The 16,701-nt window shown below is 45.8% G+C and overlaps 2 protein-coding genes across 2 annotated transcripts in view; one reads left to right on the top strand and one right to left on the bottom strand.

Moving 5' to 3' along the window:
• Window positions 1-4,448, top strand: part of SGPP2 (sphingosine-1-phosphate phosphatase 2) — a 38,515-nt gene extending 34,067 nt beyond the window's left edge. Inside the window, exon 5 of the mRNA XM_075507365.1 lies at window positions 3,903-4,448. Coding sequence (XP_075363480.1) covers window positions 3,903-4,448 — 546 coding nt within the window. The remainder of the gene's footprint in view (window positions 1-3,902) is intronic.
• Window positions 4,449-11,573: 7,125 nt separating this feature from the next.
• Window positions 11,574-16,701, bottom strand: part of FARSB (phenylalanyl-tRNA synthetase subunit beta) — a 40,207-nt gene continuing 35,079 nt past the window's right edge. Inside the window, exon 17 of the mRNA XM_075507371.1 lies at window positions 11,574-11,839. Coding sequence (XP_075363486.1) covers window positions 11,688-11,839 — 152 coding nt within the window. The 3' untranslated portion in view covers window positions 11,574-11,687. The remainder of the gene's footprint in view (window positions 11,840-16,701) is intronic.

The raw sequence follows: 16,701 nt of genomic DNA, 5'->3' as shown, positions 1-16,701 counted from the left end.
GCAGAGCGGGGTCTCCTCCGGGTGTAACGCACACTGCCTGTCTCCAGCCAGCGACGGGGCTTGGGGAAGCAGACAGTCGCTCAAGAGCCACGGCTGATGCTGTGACAACCTTACTGGTACTGCCGCTTCTGCTGCCCCGCGTTGAAGCCATAATGCCCTGTGCCAGCCGGTGTGGCGGGTAGCATACAGGGAGAAGTCAAAAGGTCACTTTTTATGACCAAAAAGAAACCTGAAAGTTGTTTCTGTAAACAAAGTAAATTGTTTTTTTCCCCTGCGATACACCGATTCAGTGTTGATGCATTTATTGTTGATTACACCACCCTCGGGAGAGGGTACTCTGTAGCCCCCACCCTGCTCCTTTGCTGTGCTGTATCTCAGGTTTTTTACCACCACCATTAATCCTGAGATTATTTTAAATGTTTTTAGCTCATAAACAAACCATGTATTGGCATCACTTTACACACCGTGGCACTACGGTCCTTGTGGGATGAAACTGAGTAACCTATAGGAGTGGAAAGCAAATAAGATATTTCTGTTTAGGAGAGCGAGTAGCATCTCACGCTGTAAATGAAAACGCGAAGGGAAACGCAGTAGGAGGCAATACGAGACAGAATAGGAAAAGCGTTGTTTCTGCTTTGACTGGAAACATCAGGGAAGACGCTTGAGTGCCACCGCGCTGGGGGTGGTGGTTCGATGTTCTGGGGCCTTTTGTGAGCGTTTACATCTCCAACTGTCATTTCAATGGGAAGAGCATAGAACAGTCTTGCCGTCGGAAAGCCAGACCACGCGCTTTTCCAATCCTAAACCAAATTGTGCTCTAAGACCTCGTGAAACAAAAAACCCAGCCCAGCGCAAGAACGGCAGCAGCGATGCCACTATGCACGGACCGCACTGCTGCCGTGCTTCCTCGCCGATGGGCAGAAAGCGTTTTGAAGTGCCCCCGTCCTGCATCCCAGGCACCGCATCCAACGGGATTTTTGCCTCAGTTGTCTGTCTTTGTGTACCCGTAGCACAGGAAAATGAAGGGCTTGCAGCGTTAGAAAGCCAATACTGGCCTGTTCTTGAGGTAGCAAAGCAAAATGACAGCTTTCTAGTTAAAATCGACCGGAGCGAGGTCTCCCTTGTGCGGAACCCGGGCAGATGCTCATCGCTGTGGGGGAGGCAGGGGGGTGCTGTGCGGGAGCGGGTCTGAGCTGCATGGCGGCGGGGGGGCTTTTGGGGAGGGATGGAGCCTGTGGAGGACTGCCGCGGGACGACTTAGTGCTGAGGGAACCGGAGCACCCCAGCAGGGAAATGGGAGGTTTTAAGCTTTACCAGTAGTGCTGCACCTTGAGCAAAATCCGTGCCTGCCCTCATTTGAAAATGCCTTTATAATTGTGGGTTTGGCGAGAGGCTAGTCTGTTTACACAGGCAGACAGGCAAGAATGTGCTTCCTGGGAGTGCTAACAGCAGCTCTGCCGCCAGGAAAAGCTACGGTCCCGCTCCTGGGTGCACAGTAGGGAGAGTCCAGAAAAGCAGTTTTTCCTCACAGAAATCAGAGCCATCCCTCCTCTTCCCATCTTCTCCTTAGTTTAACAGGCGAGGGGGGAAATAATGAACTCTGCACTGCTAAATGTCTTCATAAAGTGTTGGTCTTGAACTCGCCCACCTCTCCTGGGTGTTCAGAAAATCAAACCTCTGCCCGTGCGTACCAGAACCAAAGGGAGTCAGTACTGATGGGCTGTGGCTGGCGATGTCCCACGCTCTCCAGCAGCTTCTAGTAAGGCGTCTCCAAAATGAGAAGCCCATATATTGGTGGACGGGGGGGAAAAACAGTATAAACCACTAGTGTCCAAACTTTTTTGATCATGCACCCCTATCAGTAAAAAATTTTTTACCATGCAAACCCAATATATGTATATTTATGAATTATATACATGTATTACTATACTGATAAGTACATTATAAAACATACTGAAAAATAGAAATTAGGAAAAGGATGAGATAAGGATTAAACAAACACTACTTTTAAAATATATATCTATTTATTATTTTACTTACTAGTGGTGCAAAAGTATTTTCTTCCCACAGCCCGATGGGTTGCCTTGCGCACCCACTTTGGAGACCACTGGTATAAGCCGCTGGCTGGGAGCAGAGCTGGTTATCTGGGTCCTGCCTGAAAACTACAGGGGCCGTGTTCCTGTGTTGGGGCTGAGCGGGAGGATAACAAAATTCAGAAAACTTTAATCAGGTTTGTAAACAGAGGGTGTCTGCGCTCTGGCCAGGAACTGCTGGAGTCAGCTGGGTAAATCTGAGGAAAGCATTTGTTAGGGGAATGTTAATGTTTCGTTAAATGTCTTCAATGGGAACAGAAAAGCATGTGAACAGCTTTTGAATTTCACTCCTTAATCACACGTGGAGGGGGTATCGAGATGTCAGGACTTTTTTCTTCTAATATGAAGTGGGCAAATAGTGAGGTAGGAAGTGGAGGTGCACAGAGGTGATGGGATTTCTGAGCATCGGTGCTGGGAGCAAGCCCCAGCTCTTTCGTGTCGATGCAGTTACTTACTGTTAGGCCAAAACATGCCTGTGCGTGTGAAGTTATAATCTAAAAATCTTGATGTTGTGAAATATTGACACCTAATGGTATTTTACATATTAGACATCTGTGAACAACTTTGTGTATGTCCATGGCTATCCTCATGTCATGGATGAGGGGATAAATGTAAGTGGAAATTTGTATTAGGCATACGCAAAATGGCTCTGGGAGTTCCTTGAAACCAAATGTGCTGTGAACCTATTGCCTGGAAGTTGTAAACAGCTAGAGTTCAGCCATACTGGAGTAATGCATTTACCAGAAAGTCATTAAATATTTCTGTTGTGAAAAAGTGCCCTCGTTCCTGCCTAACTATAAATGAAGTTCTCATAAATAATTCATTTTCGACTGTGACCAAGCATGGTGGTAGTCAACTGTCATGACTCAGTGAAAAAGATACAATCTTGAGAAGAGGACGTTTCTGTCTGCGATTAACTCTAGCTTTTGCAGGGCATTTCATGGTCAGAATACAAATTCTGCTGCCTCCTGAGCAAGACGGGGAGAGCAGCATGGGGAAATTTGTTATATTGCTTTTTATCTGGCTGCTCTTATACAGACAGCTTTTGTTAGGGGTTAGCTTTTGTCTCCTTTCCCAGCCTTGAGGTCGACAACAATCAAGTTCTCAAAATACCTTATTTGCCTCTGTTAATAAATTAGGTTTTAACTATGTGCTTGCCTCGGGCATTTAACTACAAGCTGGATTTCAGAGGCTTGGGCAACAAATTTCTCCTTGCTGTATGCTTGCCCGGCGGTGCCTACCTCTCGCCGCGGTTGGCAGAAATCATGGCACCATGTCCCGCAGCTCTGCGCTTTTCTCCCCCGGAGCCTGCGTTCCTGGACTGGGTGCTCGTCTCTGACAAAAGACAGCATCTTCCCATTTATGCAAAGCAAGCGATAATCCTACTGATATGATGAAACTACTTGTAGGATTATGGGAGGGGAAGGGTTTGTATGAAGGCAGCTTACTGTGCTATTGTCCCTGAGATGGAGTTGTGCATGTGCCTATTCCGCTGAGGTCATAGGCGCAGAGTGCCCTTAAAACATGAAAGCAGGTGAGGGGAAGAATCTCAGTTGTTCAGGGGAAAAACATGAGTCAATAGATATATTCACAGGGACAAGGCTAAGGATGGGTTCACAGATTATCACGTTTTGTTTAGCACAAGCTTTGGGTTGTCACTGTGCATGGGCAGTGCCATCGCTGTGAATTCAGGGCGTTCCTCTGCTGCTGTGTGCTCACGAATGCAGATACCGGTCTTTTATCATCACCCGAGAATATCTGTTTTACCTTCCAGGTCTCACAAAGCTTTTAAACGTGATCTCTTTGCAGGACGTGATCGGCGGAGCGCTGATTTCGGCTGTGCTGCTCGTGCTCTTGTATCCTGTGTGGGACGTGATAGATCACTTGCTGTTAACTAGTCCCTTCTGTCCACTGCTTTCCATAGTTGTGCCTCTTGTCTTATGTTACAACTACCCCAAACTAGACTATTACAGCCCTACCAGGGGAGACACCACTACTATCTTAGGAGCAGGAGCTGGAGCAACTGTGGGATTTTGGTTAAATAACCAGTATGCCACGCCAGCCTACACCAGCGCAAATTTTCAGCTTGGATTTCCTCTGATTACCAGTAAAATAGCGGTGGTCGTGCTAGCCAGGTTCTTCGTAGGGATCTTTGTCGTTCTACTGACGCGCCAGCTCATGAAGAGCGTGGTCCTTGGCATGCTGGGTTATCGGTACAAGTTTCCCATTGGCGACCTGGAAGCCCGAAGACGACTGGAAGTCGAAGTGCCGTATAAATTTATAACGTACTCCTCAGTTGGCTTCAGTGCTACCGTGATTGTGCCGCTGCTGCACGAGCTGTTAGGATTGATGTGAGTGCAGTGCCTTCCTTCCTCACAAAGTAATGTATGGCACCACCATTTCAGAGATGCGATGAGTCGATCAAGGCTGGTAACTTGACCAAAAGGTGTTTTGTGCCTTTCTGCACTGGCCTAAAATACCCAATTTGGAAGAGTCATGGGAATCGCTGTACACACATAACTTCGGGTTAGAAATTGCTGACCCCACTGTGTCCCATAATTAGAGACCCCTGGCCCAGATGACTAAAGATGACAAGCACAGAGTACAAAGCCAAAATCCCTGCCAGAGCACAGCAGCGGCTGGTTTGCCGTGGGGTCGGGGGTGCCGGGAAGTGTGGCTGTGCCTGTGGGACACCGGCCCCGTGGGCTGCAAAACTGCCTGTCTGGCCATGGGGTTGCTTCTGCTGAAGAAGGAGAGCAAGCCAAGGAAGGGCTCGCGCTTGGGGCACAGGGGACTGAGCGGCTGGTGAGGTGGGGGAAGAGGCAACCAGCCAAGAGCGAAGCACCGTCCTTGGGGTGTGCAGAGCTCTGTCTGCACCCCACTATTCCCTGAGGACCAGGGGCGAAGGAAGAGTGGCCGAAGATGGGAAGGTGATGTGGGGATGGAGGGAGGTGGAGGCTTTTCAAGTGCTGGCATCTTCCCGCTGTCGGGCTTTGGTGGGAGTGTCCTGCTGGCCAAGACAGCAGGTTTCTTCAGCAACCAGCATCAGCAGAGATCAGAGACGGCCACGCTTGGGTACGGCTGTGCATTTCCCTAAAGATATGTGATGATTATTTTACTCGTCGCTTGTCATAGCGTCTTCTGATGGCACCACCAGACCTGGCTAGTTCTGTGTGTATGGTTTCACCCACTGCAATCCTTTAAAAAAAACAACAAAAAAGTAAAACAGAAGAAAGAAAAATCCAACACAAAACGTTTTAAGTGATTTATAACAAATCCATCTTGAATAGTAATAAGAAAGCCTCCACTAAAAGATCCTTTAGCTACATGCAACCGAGCAGAGTTACCACAATGTTGAGGCTTGTGTTCAAACTGTTTAACTCTGATTTAGCTTCTCTGTCTAGGAGATGGGACAAAGCCCCTCCTATCGTGCAGGGGCTTGGTGACAAGTAGTGTCCTTAAACCACATGGTGGAAGGAGCTGAGTGGTGACTGGTGACTACAACGTGTGGTGATGACAAGATGCCATCGTTTTCTGGTGCTGCACAGCATTACGGTTGGTCTTCCATGCATCTTGCAATACCATGTATACACTTGTAGAATAGCAGTTGAGGAGTGTTCATAGGAGGGTCGTCGCTGTAACTCAGGCTGCTTATTTAAAAAAAAAAAAATGTATCTGCTGTTGGACCAATGAGCTGTTGAGATATACAGCGGTGAATGTGGTCTGCTTGGCTGGAAAAATGTAACACACTATAACTGCAGAGCTTCAAGCATGGCCCCTGTGCCTTTCCCTGGCAGAATGTACATAAAAGCCAGCTTTTTAACCATGTACGCTTGTCTTTCTGGCTGCAAAAAAAATTAACCTGAAGAATGTAAAGGAGGTGCTTTGCCATCAGTTTGACTGCTTAGATAAACGTAATCCAGTTAAAAAAAAAAACGTAGCTGGGAGTTTTGTATGAGGAGCTGGAGGCGTGCACATGAAAGAGCCATGCGATTTTAAAACCAGGTTGGTAGTGTCCAGAAGAAACGCAGGCAGAAATTTTGACCATTTTTAGATTTGCCCAGGCTGTGGATAAACTGTTTTAATCAAGCTGTGTGGACTTTACATGTGCACGCAAGCAGCTTCAACGAGTCTTTCAGCAGGGCATGTGCCCGCGCGCACGTGCCCTTTGGTGAGCGCTGGACTCGGGCCACCAAAGCCACGGGGTCCCGTCCTCAGCCTCCCTCCCTCCCACACACCACAGAAGTGCTGCCGTCAGGCCTTAAAACACCTTTAAACACCTTCTGTTAAGGGTGCTTTATGATGTACGGCTGCAGGGCAGAGTTGAAGCCCTGTGGAGGGACCACATCACACTGGACGGGACCAAAATTGGGAAAAAACTTGACAGCAAGCTGAGTGTTGAACCTGTGGGGTGAAATCAGTTGGTCCCAAGAAAGGCATGGTTTGACTGGGACATTCATGCAGTTTTATCTGTAAAATTTCTGTTCTGAATCACAGCTATTTTACGCTATGAAAATTTTATAAATTATATATAAATGCTTGGATTTATAAAGTATGTGCACAGGTATTTTTATCTTTTATAGCATTCACCTGCATGTGATTCATGCAATACATGCAAACTGTACTTGGTTCAAATTTTAAAATATACCTATTTTGCAAAATTTGGTGTTTTGCTGTTCATTTTGCATCCTCTGTTGCTACTTGTAAATGACTGATGTAAGGGGAATGAGTTGCAGTTTAAGAAGCCTCCCAAATGCAGCCAGCCACCTCTCTTCCCAAGCTGGCCCACTTGCATCCCCTCGTCCCCTGCTCAGTCTAGCTGCCAGCTTCGGCTCCTCCAGGCTCAGCAGCAACATCCTGCTTTTTTAAAACAAACAAAAAAGACTACTGAGCTACTCACAACTATTTGTTACATCCTTTGCAAACGGAAACATGCGAGTTGCTGTGTCATCGGTGATAGGGGACGCGGGCACCTGCAGTCTTCTTCACCTGCAATATCTACCTCTCAATAGACTAAACAGTTAATTGGAAGCCAAATTTGATTTTAAATGAATACATGCAATTATAGCATGAAATCCCATAAACTGCAGAATATTCCATGTCCATTGAGGAGCCTAACAAGGTTTTGTTGTCAAGGATGTGTATTTGAAACCGAGCGGGGCCATGTCTTCCCCTCAGCATCACATCCTGGCTGGAAGTGGTGTGCCCATGGACCCCCAGGTGCTCACAGCTGATTGGGGTGAGCCCCGATTGCTGCAGCATCTCTGACCTGGCTGGGACCAGGCGAGGCTTTCAGCTGAGCTTTCTGCTGAAGCCGTGCTCGTGGGATGCTCACATTCCTGCAGGGCCAGGCTTGAAGAGGCAAGTCCTCTGACAAGGTAAGACACGCCACCCTTCCTGTATTTCACTAACCTGAGGCACCAGGTCCTCGCTGCAATCCAGTGTGTGTCTTTGCTGTCTTTGGAAATGCTCCCCACCTCTTCATCCCTGCAGTTTGGGTGCCTCTGCATCTCCAGTGTGACAGTAGAAAATGAGGTTTTGCGGCTGGTTTGCTGGTGGTGTTCTGAATCCTCTTGAGTAGGCATGCTCGGTTTTTAGAGTAAAACACTGCCTTTGATGTGAATGGGGTAGGAGATAACTTCCAGATACAGGGCATCAGCCTTGGACCCTGGGCTGGTGACTTCTCCTCGGTACTGTACTGTACATCCTGGTCCAGTGCTACAGCTCTCCGTCCCGTGCCCTTCTTCAGCTGGAGGGGTGGTGCCAAGACAATCTCTTTCCAAATTTCCTTCGTTAGGCTGTCAAGAGGGATGGAGCAGGCATCTCACCCTTAGCTTAGTCCACTCTGTCCTGCCTTGAGGCTGCCTCCTCCTGACGCGCTCGCTCTGCAAGCCGCTTTCCAGGCGCATGGTGCCAGTCCAGGCTTCCTCCTGTCGCAGGGCATCTCTGTGTGCCGGTCCCCCAGCACAGAACCAGCTACTCAAGGCAGCAGCAAAATGTTACTGCAGCCCTTGGCGGGGATTAAAAACCAAACCAGCAAGCACTGAATTTGCATGTTTTAATTTTCCAGCAGTAACTTTGTCATGACCCCAGTCTCCTCATCCTTCCAGGCTTCTGGTTAAAACTGCAAGCAGGCTTCCAGGTTGCTTTTCTGGATACAGGTGATTTGATTTAGGGGACAGAAAAAAAGAAAATTGTTTCATTTTTAATCTTTCTACTGCCTGCTGCAAGTAGAAGTTAGGAAATATGGGTACATCTCCGAACAGGGTGGAATTGTGGCTCTAGCAGCGAGTGGGATCTTCCACATTTGCTAAAACGTGTGTAAAGCATGACCCTCGTTTGCTGCCAGACGAGCTCCTTGCTCCTGTCGGAGCGCATTGCTTCCCCGCTGCCTGCGTGGGACCATGTTTGCCGCTCAGCCCGTGGGCATGGCCTGCCGGCCGTCCCCACTGCTACTCCGCTTGCCTTCCCTCGCGCCGGGCTTGGTTTCAAGGTGGCCGGGCGGTCAGAGGTGTCATGTGTGCCCGAGGCCGTGATCCCACGGCAGTCTCCTGGCAGGACCCGTTGCTTTTGCTTGGCCTGTTCCATATTCACCTGCCAAACTGAGAATGATTTAAATTGCAAGCAAGCACGCTACCAGCCCAGAGATGGAAAGAGTCCCAAGCGTTACCTTTACATAAAGACTCACAGGCGAGAGCAACAGTCACCTGCAAGCACGGAGCCCTGTGGCTGGGAGCTGGAGCCAGGCTGTCTCGGGGTTCTGCTGTTTGGAAAAGCACCTTTGCAGGACCGAAGCACAGCAAGGACAAACCAAAAAGTCAGTACTCGTGTCCAGCTGAAATGAACCCAGCAGTCACCCAGACAGCACATTAAAATGGTCTTTGACCTCTGTCACCAGTTCTCTAGCCTTTTGTGCTCGTGTTCAGATCCCGAGCTATGACCCAGCAGGAACAGGCCAAAAGTAATTCATAATTGGGGACCACTAGTGAAAACTCCAATGTCCAACTCTTCCTTAAAGAAATACTCAAAGTTGAAAAGATGTTCAAAAATTGCTCAGAAGTCACCACCATCAGCAGACAATGTTTCCTTTGCCAGAGACCATAGCTACGCCAAAGGGTAAAAGCAAAATTGTAATGCTCACGGTGGCTCGCTCTACACAAAGCTGTGTGTTAGGTACCTTACTAAATACAGCTATGAGCAAGCTGTAAATATCAGAGAATTGGTTTGGGGCTACGAAAGACAACGTCCTGCAATAAATACGCTAGACTTGTATGAAGTGTCCCACTTGTCAGGATTCACAGCTAATGCTGAACACAGCACTACAGAGCACTACAGCAAAGCTTGAATTTCAGAGCTACAGCAGCCTCTGCAAGGCTGCTGGCACCGTGTCTAGCTGTGAGAGGGGCTGGTGGCTCTGAAGAGGCTTTTAAACCTTTCTCTCAATTCTCTTCCTCTACTTTTAGCAAGTAATGCTTCTTCCCCGGGACAGAGCTAATGCCCTGCTTGTGGAGCACTTAGCTACCGACACACAGGCAAATGGTATGAAAAAGAAGTGATCCCTAAAAGCCTCACAACACATACCACTGCAGCTCAAGCCCTTAGTCCCAGCCTAATCTGGTCTTTACACTCAAAGGACAGTAATTCACGGGAGAATTGGGACACCCAAAGAGTCAAAAAGTCTTGTGTAGAGAAATATATTTAGTGCACGCAAATATGCCTGTACTCTGCTGAAATGCAAATCTGCCTCATTGTCATCCTAATCCCCATGCATGACACACTAATGAACAGGGAGTTTTAATACTTACCATCTGCGTTACAGATTGCTTCCCACACTGCGAGCTTGCTTGGTTACAGTTGTGTAGGCATCATGGAGAGATATATCCTGCAAACGACAAGCTGGCTAATCCCTTGGGAGACTTTAAAATGTGAGCTGCAGTTTTCTCACTCTCCGTGGGCACTGGAGTCAGTCGTGCAACGTATGGCAATAGCTATATTCTCATTTCACATCTGTCATGCAGAGATAATTAAAATCTATACTTCCATCTGAGGGGAACTGTAGGGTTTCCAGATGGGTAACTGTACTGCATTTTTCATACTGGATTAACACTTGCACCAAAAAGCCTTGCCTGTTGCCCTCCCACCTGTTAAGATTACCAACAGGGCTACCATCGAAAAGCCATCGTGGGTCCAGCAACAGGACACTGTGCAGACATGCATCTCATAAAACTATGAGCCTACCTTACCCTCACCATTGCGTACGTCTTCTTGTTGAGCCAGTAATTGTAACACCCTTCTCCAGCATCACCCAGATGTCCACCCTTGGACGGTCCCCTTCAGGGATCAGGGGCTATCTGTCTCTCACAATGGTAACGAGCCACAGCGTATTGGCCTAATGCAAAATACTCGCTATTGTTAGCCTGCAACATTAGCAATGGTTATAATATCGCAAATGAGGGATAGCCAGCTTCATCAGCAAGCCAGTAAAGAGCCTGCTTCAGCGTACTGAGCTGGCCACCCACTCAGTGACATTACACCAGGAGGGATGTATCGGGCATCGCCTGCTGGATGGAGCTTCTCAGTTTCCCAGATAGCAGAGGCACAATGTGCCAGGCTGTAGCATAACTGCTGCCAGAAAGCCACCTAGAGGAGAAGCCTGACCTGCGAGAGGTTTTCATATATTGTCAGGGGCAAAACTGCAAGACAAGTAAAACTGTCCGAAAGCCGCGTGGTCCCTACTGCGCAGTTGGGGTTCAGAAAGCCACTGGTAGGGCTACGTGAGTGCAGTGGGACCATGCTAACTTCTGGAGGCAAATATGCCAGCCTCAGTCGGACAAAGGCTTTGATATTTTTCAGCTCTTCATGCAAAAGACAACTGGCATATGCTCTTAAATGCATTTCCCCAATTTGGTTTGCAGCTTCAAAAACCACTAGGCTTACATCAACCATGAAAAAATTTACTTCCACCCCCTCCCCTTTCTGAATTTAGAATGATAAAGGTTCAACAGTTATGTCTGGAGTAGGGAAGCAGATATTACACATATCTTGCTTACAAAATAGCTCTGGTTTTCATGAAACAAGTTTATTTTCCTCCCCCAGCCACTGATGAGCACATGACAACCGTATAGAATAAAAGCTCAACTCCTTAGTTCTGCTCACATTCACTCAACATTTGCTCTAATCAATTATCTTATTTCATGCAATAAGAAAAGAATGAGATTCCTGTTATGCAGCCATAATCAGTTACAGTATGAAGCTGTGTCTGTGGAACATTTCTGATTTTGAAAACTAATCATGTGCTCTGTCATTACATTTCTCTTCTAAAACACTGGGCTTTTACCCAACTTCTTCCTCCCCCTCCGCCCCCCCCCCCCCCCCCTTAAAAATATAGAGGGCATGGTCTAGTCCAAGATGCCACATTCTTACCCTGCAGAAACTAGCCAAATTACACTGTAAAGAACGTATTTACCCAGGGAGCCAGGCTCTGTTTTTCTAGTTTATTGGAATATAAAAGCATAAGCACATGTGCCCCGCAGAGAAGAGCAGAGAGTGCTGCATGTGACAGTGGATGGCTGTAGGAGGATAAAAGTCCCGTCTTCACACGAAGGGTTCAATATTGATCTCTAGGGCAGAGCATGGCATGGTGAGCTCAAACTTGGTGATAACATCGGGGTGTAGGACTCCAAGTTTCCCAATGCTTTGACCTTTGGCAAAGATCTCAGCACAGCGACCAGGAAAGAAAGCAGAGCCTGTAAAGGAAGTGAGAGAAAAATCAATATTTCTCCGGGCCAAGGAAGTCAATAGGCATTTAACATGGAGAACAAAGCTCTCAGTATTAAACACTTCTCGGTGCTGAGATGCTAAGAAGGGGCTCTCACTTTCTTACATTAACAGTTGTCATGATTGATAGAGAATGAGGAAACACTTTGAGTTAAAAATAAAATGTGAAGCCCAAATCGTGGGCATTTTTCACACTCTAGTTGTTTTGACTAAGTTACTCCTGTAATAGAAATTAGCACAGATAAGTCAAGTCAGAGGGCTACTGAAATGAAGAACTTTTGCAGGCTTTAGGCTATTTAACACCTGAATGTTTCCCACCTTACTCTGCTTAAGGAAATAAAGCTTTCTGTCATCTAAGGGGTCAACAGGCATGTCACACTTGATTACATGTCACATAATTAGAAACAACCTACATTCCTCATCTGGAGAAGAGCTTTTAAGCAGTTTCATATACACTGTAAAGCTGTGGAACAATGAACAACTCAAAGGAAGTCGAAGATCATCTCCCTCTTACCACAAACCAAGCCCCAAGTTTTAAATGTTATTTGGGAGTTTTAAAAAAAAAGAAAAAAAAAAAGTAGTTGAATTGGTGATGAAAAACTTGGAGGAGCCGTGCAGACTTTTTTACAGAAAGCCCTTCCTACTTGGGAACTTACCTGTGCATGGTGGCTACACCAGCAATACATTCAAGCTTGTCTGTAACAGCTACACTTGCATTTTTTTTGTCTCTGTCCTGAGGTGAGTGGCATTTTGACCTGATAGCCCTTCAAAAGACAAAACCAAACCAGCAAGCTGCAGCTTCTGAAGCCACCTCTTTCATAACAAGTGTGTGGAAGCAAGGCACGGTGCGCAGGACCTTGTGCTGCAGATGATGCTGTGAACTCAAAGGTGCAAAGGCGAGAGGATGAAGCAAGGCCACTGAATCCTACTGTGGATTCAGGAAAGCTGCCTCCACCATGTTTTTAATGCTACTGCCCTTGCAGAGAGGGAAGGGCTCTTTACTAGATTCCCACTCAGAAGTTAAACAAGTTGGCAGGGAGAGCATCGGGCACCAGTCAGCTTCCCTGCCCTCACCCCTTGCTCTGCATCTTTATCTCAATAGGCTAAAATCCAACAAAGCATCTTCTACAAGAAGAGCTGGTTATTGGGTATGTGTGAGGTTGCATCAGTGCGGATGAGAAACATCCCTGCTCTACTTGCTTCTGTGCCACTATGAAGACAACAGCTGAGGAGCTGCTTCCAGTTCTGCTCCCTGCCTGCTACTGACACAGCACTCAGCCCTTCAGCATCCTCTGCATCCTGCAAAGGGATTGGAAGAATTTCCTAATGGCAACTTACTCTCTGGTTGCTCCAAATGCTATTTAAGGTTCAGGATCAGCCCAGGACATTTTACTGCATTTACAAGCAGCTATTTAAAAAAGGCAATAAAGGGCCAAATTAACCTCAAACATCAGGAATGTTTTCATGACACTTCTGATCACTAGTGGTCAAGCCCAGAGATATATTCTTTGTTACGTCCCCAACAGAAATAGTTTATTTAAGAAGTCTCCTGTGAGGTTTGTAGTCACAACTTGCAGCTACAAGAATAAGAACAGCGATTCGGTCTTTTTCTTGTCCAACTTGCTGCAAGTGCGAATTAAGTTAAACATGTACTTCAGTTTGGGCTGCCTTGTGAAATCTGATGATGGTAGTAAATGATCACCATAACATTACCTAAAGACTGTTTGAAAAAATATTCAGAACCAGTATCTTTTAAATCATCCAGTTCCAGTCTTAGCTACGAGCCCAAACCAAATACTTACACTGCAGGTACAAAAGTGACATTATCTAGCCCCTGGATGTTACTGGCATGTGACTCTAGCCAAACAGACACTTGCCACTGCCAAGCTGCGCTATTCAAAACAAGTGTTAAAATAAAACTTGACAAAACAAATTTAGAAAAGAAACAAATGCCACACATACAGATCACTCTGCATGTTGTGGGTGAAAACATAATCTAAAAATAAAGTACCCTTGCAGTTAGTGGTAAAGGCTTTCCTATTTGTGAATAAAGCTGGTATTGTACCAAGGATGTGAGCAGCACAGTGACATTCTTTTAGAAACTTGACTGTAAGCTTAAACTGTCACAAGAGCAAGAACCAAGCAGAAGTTAACAATGTTGGCATGGTACCCCACTATAAAATTATAGGAAAAAAGAGCTTTGACAATATGGTTGCTTAAAAAGCTGTGAGTCTGACTTGTCTGTTCTTCTGAGCTGCCTTGTGTGTAGCCTTGGGAAAGTTACTTTATCTTCTTCCACATCTAGACCAAATTATATCATGAGACTTAACTGTTTTTAAAGTTGTAGACATCTGGATGGGCTCTAAAATAATACTGCACTCAGTCAATCAGCCATCAAAACTGTGAAACAATTTTATGTTTTCAGGCACAAAAAATGCTCTGCTATCCGGGCATCACCAGTTATCGGTCTCCCAGTCAGAAGTTAGGTAGAAGGTGGACAGGTAGCAGGGGGACTTGAAGCCTTACCCAACCCTCACATCCACCACTACTGACCTTCCCTAGAAGGTTAACTTCAGTAGAAGTTCCCTTGCATTTAACTAAGTAATATGCATTTGTGATAAATTTTGAAAACTGATGGCAATTCATGACATTGTATCAGAAGCCATGAAATGGCTTAATGATTATGGCATAAAGTGAAGAGTTATGTTAGCTAGAATCTTAACACCAATAAAATTTATCCCTTCTTACCATGAGCTTACAACACAGCTTCATAACACAAGTGAACTGAATCAGTGAATCACCAGCACCAAAAGCAAGGTGGTGGCTCCCCACCTGCAGAGGGGAGGAGAGTGGGACAAGCTGTTGATTTGGCTGAAGCCTTTACCATGAAACCATACATTCAGTGTGGCTCTGAATACACTGCTCCAGGCTATGGGTTAGGCATTCAGCCACATTTTCCATCTCATATGCAGCAACCGATGCTGGACCATGATGTTATTTATTTTACTTTGCACTCCCTTGCAGTGAAGAGGTAAATATATAATTAATATCAAGGGGGAACGTTTAGCTCCCCAAAGTGCAGGAAGCAAATCACCTCTACGTTTCTAGTTAAGCTAATCGTGAAATGTTGGTTACTTCACAGTGCAGTCACTAGTGTGTCCGGTGCTTTGCAGACATGGCACTTGCAGGGTATAATTCTGTGACTGGAAGAGATCAGACAATAAGCAAATAAAAATGAAAGAACCTGTTAAAAGCTTTAGGGTCCCCATCTGTCCAGCTAACACTTGGCTCTTGCACCAAAGAAACATGAGCTGTGGAATAGGTTTACAGAGAGTTTATGAACTCTGGTTAATAATGAAACTATTATTATGATAATTGGCTGCACAATAGAATGTTTCAAAGTATATTCCTGCCTGCCAAAAGGGCCTCCAGACTGCATCCCACAGATGGGGGAATCTAAGGTCTTCCTCATCTTAGTGACTCTCCCTTTGACCATACACGTGGTAAGGCAAGGAAGTTGGCTCATGACTGAGACTGGGTGTTGTTGGTCCATGTATCTCTGCCAGGGCACCAAATGTAAATTTCAGATCAAAAAATTCAGACATTGAAAAGGAAGAACATAAAGAAAGAAAAAACTCAGAAGTAACATGAAAAATCTGAGCAGAAAGGGGGGAAAAGAGAAATGAGCATTTTGCAGCCAGGAGGAGTGCTTTGACTGACCAACCACGACTACAAAAGGAGACCTGAGCTGGAGGAACCTCACTGTGCTGACGACAAGCCACAGGTTGCAGGAGGATCTGAGCAACCCACAGAACAGGACAGGAAACCTAGAGGATTTGTCAAAATAACCAGGAAACAAAGGTAAGGATTTTTTTTTTCCTGATTCATATGTTTCTTGTATTATCAAGTAAATAGCAATGGTGTTTTAGATTTCTAGCAAAGCTTGTGTTATGGACTGGACTATCATGTTAACTCTTGAAGTAAAGTATAAAACTTCAGAGTGAGAGTCAAGGCTGTATGAAAGATGTGTTTATGCTACTTGCGCATATGGAGATCAGCAAAAAATGCATGCGCTATTATCTTGTTTGAATAAATCACACCATAAGCTGAAGCCCAGTGCTCTTAAGCTTCAGTAAAGTCCTGATACCAAAAGGAGTCTAAAGGGTGCCTTCCCGAAAAGTTAGCAGCTGTGACCCGCAGCTTTTGAGCGAGAGTTCAAAGTTGACAATAGAGTTTGTCCTATTTGTGTATGTAATAGCATCAAGAACGGTATGGTTGTGAAGAGCATGGTTTTCCTGAAGAAAGCTTTCACTAGTCAAGCAGTCACCAAAGCACAACTGGAGGCACCATTATCAGTAGTTGTGCTAGGAAGGGACTGTGTTTGCTGCTGGTGCAATTATACTGAACGGCTGCTCTTGTAGGTCTGGTTGGTTGTACCATCAGGTACATCAAGAGCCAAAATTCGTTTAAAAATTGTAGTTTACTATACCATTATTTTAAGGATAACTGATTTATCACTCTTGATATAGTTAATCCTTTCTGCTCTGCACACAAATAGTACTTCATAAACTTCACCTTGAAATCTAGTTAGAGATCATATTGTCCTTGCTGATAGAGACCTATACAATGCCAGAGGAAGCCAGAAGGTCTAGCAATGGAAATCCACCTCTTAATATGTCAACATTATAATTGGTAGTTACGAGAAGGGGTGGGGTGAAATACAATATGCGTTCCTAAAGAAGAGATGCCAAAGCCAGCCAGGTCTTATGCTGACATACTACACGCAAGCGAAAGACAAAAGCTACTTCTCGTGGCTGCAAGTAAGAATTTA

This window comes from Mycteria americana, chromosome 7, assembly GCF_035582795.1.
Source record: "Mycteria americana isolate JAX WOST 10 ecotype Jacksonville Zoo and Gardens chromosome 7, USCA_MyAme_1.0, whole genome shotgun sequence".
Lineage (NCBI taxonomy): Eukaryota > Metazoa > Chordata > Aves > Ciconiiformes > Ciconiidae > Mycteria > Mycteria americana.
The sequence above is the reverse complement of the archived record's forward strand: the minus strand, read 5'-3'. Positions and strand labels throughout refer to the sequence as shown.